At 38.0% G+C, this 12,351-nt stretch overlaps 1 protein-coding gene across 1 annotated transcript in view; it reads right to left on the bottom strand.

Annotated features, from left to right (window-relative positions):
• Nucleotides 1-11,325, bottom strand: part of fam20cb (FAM20C golgi associated secretory pathway kinase b) — a 33,624-nt gene extending 22,299 nt beyond the window's left edge. The window contains exons 1-3 of the mRNA XM_046853810.1: nt 10,522-11,325; nt 9,902-10,077; nt 9,165-9,243 (exon numbers count right to left, since the gene is read on the bottom strand). Coding sequence (XP_046709766.1) covers nt 9,165-9,243; nt 9,902-10,077; nt 10,522-11,039 — 773 coding nt within the window. The 5' untranslated portion in view covers nt 11,040-11,325. The remainder of the gene's footprint in view (nt 1-9,164; nt 9,244-9,901; nt 10,078-10,521) is intronic.
• Nucleotides 11,326-12,351: the final 1,026 nt, after the last annotated feature.

The following is a 12,351-nucleotide window of genomic DNA, read 5'->3' as shown; positions in this document are numbered from 1 at the left end:
TTTCAGGGTGTTACTGAACTTCTTATAGCCCAGGGCATCTTTGTGGAGAGCAACTATTCTAATTCTCAAATCCCAGAGAGTTCTTTACCATGAGATACCATGTTGAATATCCAGTGGTCAGTATAAGAAAATTGTATTGGACTTTAACTTCTATAAAACAAGATACACAAATTTGTATCCTGTCCTGTCAAGCAGAGAAAAACATGAACATGATGAATAGGACCTGTGGCTTTGCATGGCTATACAGATGACCTACAGTTGTTATAACTTGGGGTGTACTCACTTTTGTTGCCAGCTATTTTGACAATAATGGCTGTATGTTGAGTTCTTTTCAGAGGATAGTAAAGCTATACTGCTATACAAGCTGCACACTGACTACTCTAAAGTATATCTAAGTTTCATTTCTATAGTATTGTCCCTTGAGTGGATATAGTAAAATGGTTGTTAAAATGAAGGAAGTAGAAACACTTTAAGCAAACTGCTGTGGTACTAGTGGAAGATCACACTCCGAATTGTGCTTTTATACAAAAACAGCATAGCACGTACACTTGCACATTGTTCATTATTTTTGTATTACAGCACGATCTGTCTGTCTCTGACAATAGTGCTGACAATAGTGCTACATAGAAAAATTACATGTTTATACTGTAATAATGCATTCATATACTGTATAATAACAGCATGCACAGGGAGTAGAGTAGGGCAGATGCAGTGGTTTTCTGTGAGAAGAGCTTCATTTATCATTTGGAAGGAATCTCCAGTGTCAGCACTCTAAGGCAAAAATTTAACTTTGGGCTTTGTGACATAGTAAAATCTCTGGGGTAGCATATTGTGCTTTCTCAGTAACGCAAAATGCATTTTATGTCTCATTAAATTCAGTGAAATGAAAAAAGAAACATGAGCAACTTGTGTTAAATCACAAGTGATAACAGGAACTACCTTGTTTTTCCCTGTTTTTTTGCTATAAGTGGGTAAAATGCATTATGTGCTGTTCTGTAATAAATGAAAAACATTTGAGTGTTGACTCATAACTTTAAAATAACTAAAAAGCTTTGAGATGTACTGTTACATTACAATTCTCACCTTGGTAGTAGAAAATGGTTCACATCCACCTGTATCACACCACCCTTTTGCTAATTATTTTCCAGCACACCTCATTTGCTTTTATCCTTATATAATACATGAAGTTATATAAATTAAGATTTTTTTTATCACTATTGTCCTGCCAATAATTTCAGGACATTTTGCATTCTAGCATATAATCAAGTTGTAGTTGTAATAACATTAATAATAATAATAATAAGTTGTTATCCTGTGGTGTTTTCACTATAAAAGTAGTGCCACGAATAATTTTATTTAAAACACCATCATCAACAATAAACAAACTTACAAAAACCAAATTTGAATACACAAACATTACATAATCCATATTGAACACAGGAACCACTTATCTTTCAGTCAACTGCAAAACAGTCAGGGAGTTTGAATAGCTGCATTCATGGCACAAAAAGTTTATAACCGAGTCTACAGTGAGCAACGTGCTGCCTGTGGGTAAGAGAAACATTTTTCGACATAACCATCTTCCACCACAGCTCTTGCACAGACCTTAATTAAAGCAGTTTAATAACAAAACTGATGACAAGCGCTCAAAGAAAGTGTTATGCTGGCTTTCTGATTCTTTAACCCTCTTTTTTAAGTAAGTCGTTTAAATGATACTACAGCAAAGGCTTATATAATATCAGCACAATGGGCTGTTTTTCAAGAAGGATTAAAGAAGCAAGACTGGGTTCTTCATGCGAGATTCTTGGTTTCGGGCCATTTATAAGGTGCATCTGGCAGAGTACGTTGGAAAATTGTGAAACTTGTGATCCAGAAATAAGTTCCTCCTTTGTGCTCTGCTGTCTGCCAGCACTATTGTTGTGCCTGCAATAATACATGCACATTATTTTACATGATTTGAGATTAGCTCCCAAACACAGGCCCTACTTTAACCACAAATTAGATTCCAAAGCTCATATTTGCATATGCTGTAAAACAAACAGGCGAATGCGCATGTCTGTTTTAAAAAAATTTCTATTTCTGCTTATCTCTGCGGTGTAAACAGATCAATGATTTCCTGCAAGCTTGTTTTGCTTTAGTGCTATTAGCCCTCATCTCCAGTTCTAACACCTTCTAAGAACTAGTTTAAGATAGAAAAAGTACAAACTGTCTTTTCCCAGATTCATCACATATTAATGCCTCTTTTATTACCACAAAAGAGCCATATGCTTTCTTTTGTGGTTGTCTCTAGCCTCTCATTCCGACAAAAAAGATTTAGAATCAATCATGTCTGAGAGTTCTGAAAACAAAGACAGAAAACCGTTAAGGCTAGGCCTTATGGCATACATGCAATCCTCTGAGCTTCTACTATAACAACTGTGGTACTGATTACAACACGAAAATCTGCAATGAACTTGTGAGACTCGCACAGGGAAGAGGGAGCAGTGAGACTGAAACAAAAATATAGACATACATACCAACTTTAGAAAGAAGGAGGAAAAATCTGAATCCAGGGCAAACATTATAGCTGTTTTTTCCGACCCAACTTTTTAGTAACACAATATGGAACAGCCAATACAGAAAATTGGAGGACATTCAGATGTGTAAATCACCTCAAGCACAAATCTAGAGAGTGTGTGTGCCAGCCTGGACTAGAGCAGTGTGTGTTTGAAGTTAAGATGTACAACAGATGTCTTCTCCAGGGCCATGAACTGCTCCTCACACTGGCAGTGAGGCTGAGAGTCTTATGGTGGTTTCTGTTGTCCTCTAATTATCTGTCTCATTCAAAGCCATGTTTCTGATAGCCTTATACATGTAGTGCCAATTAGAGTCTGTCCTACTGTGAAATAAAATAAGCTCAGAGCTTATGCCTGAGCCATAATAATTAAGACTGACAATCAAGAAGTTTAACAACGCTGAATTTCTCCTTTCTGCATCATTATTGGCTAATTATTTCTCAGAACACCCTCTAAATGTAACTTTAGTTTATGTTATGCAGTGGTCAGCAATCAATTCATGTCAGGAGGGAATGAGAAATAATACTAAATAAAATCACTGTCTTATTTGTACAATGATATTTGTACAATGATGCTACACTCATGCATTTTGTTGACTGACAGACGACAGCAGGAGTGATGGTGGTCAGGTTTAAACGCTGTCAGGATTATTCTATAAGAGACAATAGACTACATTACCCATCAGCCATTGCACCATACTGAACCTTGTTTTCTTTTCCGTACCTATGTCAGATTGCCTTGTAATTAACACCTGTACTTTCATTGCACTTCCTTTTCTCGTTTGTCTTTCATTCACGTCATGTTTCAAGTAATGCTTTTTCTTTCCTTGTCTGTTTTTTTAGTCTGCTGAGGATATCTCCTCCTCCCTGCCCTGCTGAAGACATCACTTATCCTCCCTGTTCTGCTGAGGATGTTCTGTATCCTCCCGGCAGAGCTGCGGGCATCATTCTGTCTTTCTTGCTTTTCTTCAGACAACACTATGTATCCTGGTTTTATTCTGAACAATGCTTCATTATTCTGCTAGGCTGAGGACGTTGCCCCACGTCCTTGCTCCATTGACAAAGACAACCTCCCACTTGATTTAAGGGGACCCCATTCGGAAGACAGGTTTGCGCATCCAGAGCCACACACTAACTGGAGTCTTTGTAATAATTATGCTATAAACAAAATGGAGAACTTTACCCATCAGCCACTGCACCTCAATAAACTTTATCAAATGTTAACCTCACATTACATCATAATTAGCTCTGGCATTTAAGCCTCACCTTGCACTGTACTCACTGTCTCTTGTTTGTCTTTCAAAGTCGTTGACTTCATGTTTCAGGTGATGGCTTTTTGTTTGTATGTAATTAAAATTATCTGCATTTGCCATCACCTGTATTATTTAGCACATGCAAACAAGGCAAAATACATGATCCTAATTAGGTAAACTATTTTACATTAGAGTAAAATATTTTTAATCGGCTAATACAACTTATATATACTGTTAGTGTGTGTGTGTGTGTGTGTGTGTGGTACCAAATGCAGTCCTTTTTACGAGCGGAACATAGTTAAAATCTGAGTTTCGTCAGGAACGTATAAAATGGCAGACAGCAAGTTTGTTTAGTCTTCGCCTCGCACTTTTAGTGCATTTTTTAAATTATTACTATTAATATTAAACTTGAAAACATACACAACAATGCCAAGTGTACAAAAAAACTACAGTTAGTACAGTGTCACTTTAGCTACTAATTCCGCACTGGAAATAGGATGTTTTGCGCATTCATGGAAACGCCAAAGAATCTTTATAGCTATATTTTCATGTACAGCTTCAAGAACTTCTCTCAAAAAAACTAAATCCTGACAATGCCACATATCAAGGGAGTTCATGAATGTGGGATGCAAGGAATTAAGACATTTCTTAAAGTATAATTAAATAAAAAGTATAGTTAAGTAGATCATATCTTTAGAAAATAAAATATAAAATGTAAAATATAATAAATGGGCTCTAGCAAATCTAACAAAACTATTTTATTTCCATTTATTTAATTTTATTTAATCAATAGAATTTGTGCCAATTTTAATCATTACACCACTAAATGTTTAATAAAATGAATGTGATTTATTCTATTAAATTTTGGATAAAATATTATAAAATATTATTTTATATATTTTTTAACCAAGCAGGCTGTTGAAATGTTGATGATCACAAATGTTAATAATAATAAACTGTGTTAATAAAAATTGACAAGCAATTTTATTTTCTGCATTTCTTCCCCCTAACTGCACCGAAATTGAACCTCACCATGACTTAAAACCCGAGGTATGCACCAAACCGTGAATTTTGTGTACCGTTACACCCCTTATTTATATGTGTGTGTGTGTGTGTGTGTGTGTGTGTGTGTGTGTGTGTGTGTGTGTGTGTGGGTGTGTGTTTGTGTTTGTGTCTCAAGCAACTGCTTTAATAGAAAGCTATCTGAAAAAAGCTAGCTTTTTGTCCAAGGAAGTTTATATGCTCAATATTACAAATTTGGTCAAAATATAATGTTAAATAGTACAGAATTGTTATTACTGAACATTCAAGATTTTACATTAACTTTTTTGTTTTACAGATGTTTCTCATTTTTACATTTTGTTGATGTTTAAATGAACAAAATTCCAAGATTCTCAGTGTGGCCTCAGATTTTGGACCTCAGTTTCCATTCTTCATATTTATAGACTAGGTATGTGAGTCAGTATGTCTCCCTAAATCTGATAAGGGGAAGTATTAAGAAAAGCTAGAATAAATGGGATTTTAGCATTGAGTCATAGATCATGTGCCATTTAATGGAGTTCTATAGTACACTTTTAAAGTCATATCTTGAAAATCAAGAGATCTATGGTCTCTTAGTGGCTGTGGAGAGCACAATTAACCCTTGCTATGTGCAAAACCCTGTAGCTCATCAGACATTCCTACAGTGATTCATTATGAAGGACTTTAACTAAAGCACATGTCTCTAAGACTGCGCCTAATCATTGTGTTTGCTGTTTGGTTCATTTATTCATCTCCTAAAGCTAATGGTGCAATAAACAAGTGTCAAGGAAACATTTGGACAACAGTGGTTGTCAGGCGGGTCTGCAGGTTTGTCTATCTAAATGCTTGTTATATTTTACCTGGCAAACAAGCTTGTTGTGTTTGGCATAAGGTCGTACAGTGTGAAGTCAATGAGTTTCCTCAGTGGCTGGGAGGTATTTTTATACTTCTGGCTTAATGTAGCATGTCACATACAATCAATGTTCAGAGTAAAATAACTGCTTGGAAGGCAGCTACACCAAAACTGCCAGTGATTCGCTGCACTAAAGCAGATCCAATAATCAGATGTGGCTCGTCATCCAGGCACAACATTTTAAATGCAAAATTATTCTTTTAAATTAACCATGAATACATCAACTATTATTTCTTTCGTTTACATGCAAAATACTACATGCCTTTAGATAACAAGTACATAAGCCTGCATTTGTTAAGTCTGCAATCACCTGAGTATAAAACATTCTTAAGAAAGTCTTTTATTATAGGTGTTCATTGTCTGTCATTGGCGGAACACCACACTGCAATGAACACTTCGAAACATTGTAATCAATGGTAGCAAAATTGTCCAAAATATGTTGCTGTATGTTTATAGAGGTGCTAATTAAGTATGAATCATGTCAGTGCCGGTAAAACAGTCTGCATCGTCTGAGAGTTGGCAGAGGTGCAACAGTCAGCCACATTAAGGATCAACATTAAGGCCTCTTCCACTGGAGCTAAATCTCAGACAAACATTCACCACCAACCACTTTCTACAATTTACACTTAACATACAGCAATAATGCAACTCCATGAAAAAAAATAATTGTCAATACTGTCATTTTGGTCAGTCAGCCAGACCGTGAAGTGATTCAGCAAACCAAGGACATCTTGAATATAACGTCAAACAACTGGGGCACAAAGACGAATTGTATTAATGAGCCCTTGTCTCCATTTCACACAAAAAGGAAAGATCTTTTCAAGAGTATTTTGTATCACAGAAAGTTTTTAAGACCGGCCACTGCTATTTCATTGCAACACAGTATGACTCATTGCTTCTTGGTCTGTTATTAAGCTTGCCATTCTTTAACTATTAAGTAGAAAATTTGACCAAACATATTACCTTTATATTTTTTAAGTCCAAAAATCAAAATGTTCAATTCATCTCTGTGCATAAACGCAACTTGTGAAAAGAATGTCCTTAAGGGGAATTTTCCACGAAGTAAAACTGTAGCGTGTATGCTTTAAGGGGATTTTACCTATTATGCAATCGGTTGAGGTTGATATTACTACATACCACACACAAAGACAGACATGATTCATTTTTATGCACCTGATTCACTAAACTACAAATGGTGCAAATGGAAATATCTGTATATGAGCTTATATATAAAGTTATGGGTTAATGCAGTGCAAATAATTAAAAAAAGTACATAAAGGAAGCACTTTCTGTGATCATTTTAATGGATGACTTCAAAGATAAGAATGGTCTAAGACCTTTCTTAAGCATGACATAATCAAACACAGCTCACAATAACCACTGCTTTTCCCCGACAAAACTCCAAGCCGAATCTAACCCTTGAGTTGTACTCTAACTGATAATGAATGTATTTTAAGACATAGTTTACTTTAAAATAAAAGATATTGAAAATAAACTTCAGGAATGAGGTCCAGTTCACAAAAAGCCAGAGTAGATTGTTTGCTTTGTGCTAATTATAGAAGGTACAGACTGTATGCTGATCCCTACTCTCTAATAACATTTATCTTCTCACCAGTGGGCCATTGTTCTCATCTGTCCTAAATACTTTCTGTGCAGAAACTAAACACACTGTTGATGAAAGTAGCCTTGTGGGAGATTTATTTGTGCACCATCAAATAATTCTGTATGCTATATGTAACCAGCTGCATAGCCTATTCTGATGTAGGGGGTTAAACTACATATTGTACAGAACCTATTAACATCTACATGACAGGGTAGAGATTTTTTTTCCATCTATTTTATATCCACATTTATTTGAACGTAATCAGATTTGATTTAGACATCATTATTCATGATAGAAAAAAGCTAAACATGGTCCAAACGTCAGTCTAAGCTAAAAAGAAAGGCCACATCAAATATGTGGGTAAGGAAAAAAAAAAGAACTTTTTGAAATAGACCTACTGTGACTCACAAACTTTATCAAGCTGAGATGAAGAAAACACCAGAAAGCCTTGTTTTTTTTATTGTGTTCAAGTCTACTATCTGGAGATAAAAATATTATTGGAGGAACTTGTCAACACCAGTACCAGTTACTAATGTCTACATCCTTAAAGACATACACTTAGTAGTTTTTAATGAGGATCATAATTCACTGTGATAACGGTAAGCTTAGCTGGCAACTTAAAAATCATTAGGATGTTTATTGATTAGTGACATCTTTATTTCTGTAAAATTGTAAATTGCAACAAAAAAAGCATTTATTTCAATACAGAATCAAATAATCGAGTTTATCATTTTATCACAGCATATATTACTGTCAAGATACCTGGAGCCAAATGCAACTCCAAGACACTCTAATGCAGAAAAAAACACAGTGTGTGTCAAAAGAATTTCATCGGTCTGGCCCCTGCACTCAGATGGCACCATGGCTGTGAACTGACAGTGAAGTGATTCATTTTTTGCCATTTATAGCTATAGAAAATTATAGGGAGGCCATTATTACTTGTTGAGAAGGGCACGTCAAATCCACGCACAGCAACCCTCCCATTGTAACCTATATTTATGGCAGAAGATAAAGCGCCTTCCCTAACCTACTGTGATGGCTAACATAAATCCTACATCAATGGCCCAAATTCAATGCCATTATTTAATGGTTATAATGAAAGATGATTTCAAATTAAATAAAGCAGCGGCACTAAAGTTGTACCTCCCAAAATGGCAAGGCCGATTTTACAGGGTAGAAATAATCAGAAGTGTCAGGATAAACGAGACGGAGATAGCTTGCCAAAACAATTCTACGCACTGCAGCTCTGACTCCAGCACTTATTTGTGACTAATGTTACAATCCCTTTAATATCATCAGACATTTGTTCTGAGCCAACAAATTCACGGTGTTTTAGTTATGAAATTCTGAAAGCAACTGCTCCCTGGATGAAATCCAAGTAGAAAATATGTCTAGGTGGCTTGGCTCAAACCAAAAGCAAATAATAATGGAAAATCAAATAAAAGAATGCTTGAACGTATCTTTATGGCTAAACACAAATATATCCACACTTTTTTTATTCACTGGCATTTTTCCTTTTTCCTTCACACCTTGTCTCACACATTTCTTTTTCATGAACTCACACATTTAGAGATTCCCTGTCTGAATTGTGTGTATTTGTGTGTGTGTGTGTGTGTGTGTGTGCGTGCGTGCGTGCGTGCGTGCGCGCGCGCGCGCGTGCGTGTGTGTATATATATATATATATATATATATATATATATATATATATATATATATATATATATATATATACATACATATATATATATATATATATATATACACACACACACACACACTGACAGCAGAGTAAACACACACATAGCCATTTTTTTTACTTACTTCATAGGTTTGAAGAGCGCTTGGCCATAGTTCTGGAATGTCATGATGAGCTTCAGCTGCGTGCCTCCGGATTTCATGGCTTTAGAGAAACAAAAGCCCTTAGTATAAAATCTCAAAGTCGCATCAGTCTCACACACTTAATGTTGTAACTGTTTTCTTATTAAAGTTAAAAAGTCACATGACTGTTGACGGTACAAAACATACATTAAATGAAGGGAAACAAATGTAATGGGGGGGTGTTTAGAATTTCTTGTAGGCCTTGGTACAAAGGGCCTTCATCGGCAGAATGTGCCTACACAACGAAGACACTGAGTTAAAACAAAAAAGACTGTTGACCTTGACAGGTTTTGATTTTCCACTGTGCAGTGTAAGTAAACTCTGTACTGTTGTAGTCAATAGTGTGTGTGAGTGCCAACACAGCTGCATCCCACTAATCACTGCCTGATTCTTATTAGACAGCTCTGGCTGCCTCCATGCAATGTATTTAAACACTGTGCTTTTTGCCTCGCATTTTTAATTAAATGCCAATGAAAGTGAAAACTGCAGTGTAGTTAACTTTGATAATGAGATGAAAGGAACGCTGTATTCAGTGTACTCCTACACACAATATGCATAAAACAAAGTCCAATCACATCCATTAAAAAAAAAACTTGTCACTTTTCTAGCTCTAACAGTTTTGCTGTCTAGTTTAATAGCATTCATGAAATCACATACATTTTCGGTCTGCTGTCACTTACCAACACTTGTGATTTTCTGTGTAATCAGGTCTTTCAGCATTGCATCGATGACAGGGTTGTGGCGGGAGTAGAGCTCATAGCGGTTGATGCCTATGTGGAAGCGCAGCCAGTTAGGGTAGGAGTCTGCGGTGAGCTCACCTGGAGGGGTGTACTCCCCATTCTTCTCCTGTCCATGCCTGTCAAGCATGGAGATGCCCACACACACACATAAACACACCATTTGATAGAACCAGTTGCTGATACTAAAAAAAACTCAATTTAAAAGACAGTTCTCCAGGACTTCTAATATAACCAGTCCATGAGAGTGTATTATTTATTTTAGGCAAACGTTACAAAACGGTGTTATTTTTTTTCCATCATTTTTTGTATTGATTAAAATTAATATTAATGTAATATTATTTAATTAAGTTTATTATAAATTAATCTGATAATTACACCATATGATAACGTTATTAGGTGTAAAAATTATTGTGCATATATATTTGTGCACTTTACGTACAATATTTTTTTTTACCTATAAATAAGACATTTATATGTTTGGACTCAAATACCTTATTATGAGTTACATATGAATACCATATGTTTTAAAATCTTTATAAAAGGAAAATCAGGAAACTAACCATTCTTGGTTTTCGGCTGCTTTGGGGTCAAATCTGATGTCTGTGTTGACGTTAAACAGTGTGTCCTGGTCGCTGAGGACAGGTAAAGGTGTTTTATAGAGCGGGTGCTCGAACAGCGCTGAGAGTCTGGAGTGTGTATCCTTTCCCGGTACTGGCGGCTCCTGCTTCCGGTCCTGTCCCGCCTTGACGCGGTGCTCACCTGTCCTCTTCGCCTCCGTCTTCTCCCCAGCAGGACTGAGCTTCTCCAGTGAATGTGAGGATACGTTGGAACCGGGCTCGCTGCTGAAGTCCTGCAGTATTCTCAGTGTGTGTTTGTGAGGCGGTAGAGGTTCTGGGGCGGCGGCTCGGCCCAGAGACTGGGCCCAGTTGCGCGGCTCTTCGCTGGCGGCGTGAGAGCAGGAGCAGCCGCCGGTGCCTTTACTCTCCAGCCGCGGCAACAAGTCGATCATGATGTGCAAAGAGCACGCGATCAGGAACACGGTCAGGATCAGGACGCGGAATTTGCGGAAGAGGATCATCTTCAGGCCCTCCTGTTCGGTGAAGCTCCAAGATTTATTGGGAAAGAGAAGAAGGAAAGTGAGCAGGCGCGCTACATCGCACACGGTGCACACGACGCGAGTGGCCAATTTGAGCAGGACGCACGGCACAGCGTGGCTTTCATGCGCCAGTTTCAGACGGGATTGTGGCGATTTGGTTAGCGGGAATGTGATTGTTTTGAGTGTAATCCAGTCCAATGACAAGCAAATTCCATTAAAGAAAGTCAAATGAGTCACGGTACGCTCCGAAATCTGAGCTCGCTTTACTTGTAAAGTTTAAAGGCATCACAAGGAGCCTGGAAAAGCTCCGCGGAGAAGCAGCGGCACATCTTTGCGGTCTGTATTGTAATGCGCGACTCAGCGCTTTCCATCCAAAGGAAATGGTTTACGGAGGAAACATTTGTACTTGGCAAGTCGCAGGGAGACAGCGGAGCTCTGCATGAGCGCAGACGCGCTTGTTCTCCTGCGCGTCTGCTCGCTCCTGCTTTTTTATCCCCGACACAGCAGACTCGGTGAAGCACGGCGTGACGCGAAGTGAAAACAAAACCCAGGACAGGTTAGACGGAGAAAGCGCTGCGTCTCTCCAGCAGGAACAATTCTTCGAAGAAGTTTCACGTGTCACACTCCATACACCGCCACCGAGAAAGACGCGATGACGCGCAGGAAAGATTTTTTTTTGGTTGACAAGACTAAAACGGTTTTGCGCTCTGCTCTGTTGCGTCGCGTTGTGTATGTGTGTGTGTGGGTGTGTGTGTTAAAGGGGCGCTCCTCCGATCCGCTTCAGCGTCACTCATACAGACACGGGATTGGCTAAAGCTGCGCAGTGGAGATCAGTAGAGCAATCAGAGCTCAGACTGAGCCTGCTGCTGTGTGCAACTCCACACTGTACAAGAAGAGGGCGTCTTACCCCGTCCACTGCTTCATCTGTGCTTTCCTCCATCTGAGTGTCGAATAAGTAGACCTACACTAGGGTTAGGGTTCATTCATTCATCTTCTGTAACTACTTTCTGTACCTTCATCCTGCTCTGGATGGGTTGCCAGTCTAATGCAGGACACTACACACATTTTCACACACTTATTTCCAGCAAAGGAAAATTCTTCCTCATCTGCGTCTTTTTGGACATAGAGAAAAAACCAGCACAAACGCAGAGAACACGTGCACATACGCTTTTCATTGTGAGGCAACAACTCTCATCACGGTACCAACATGATGCCGCACCCACCTTGTAGATTCCTTCTAGATTGGAATAGGCATGCCTACCGTAGTAAACAAAGGTATAAGATTACTGACTGT

Source organism: Silurus meridionalis, chromosome 7, assembly GCF_014805685.1.
Source record: "Silurus meridionalis isolate SWU-2019-XX chromosome 7, ASM1480568v1, whole genome shotgun sequence".
NCBI lineage: Eukaryota > Metazoa > Chordata > Actinopteri > Siluriformes > Siluridae > Silurus > Silurus meridionalis.
Note: the sequence above shows the minus strand (reverse complement) of the source record. Positions and strands in the feature narration are given on the sequence as shown.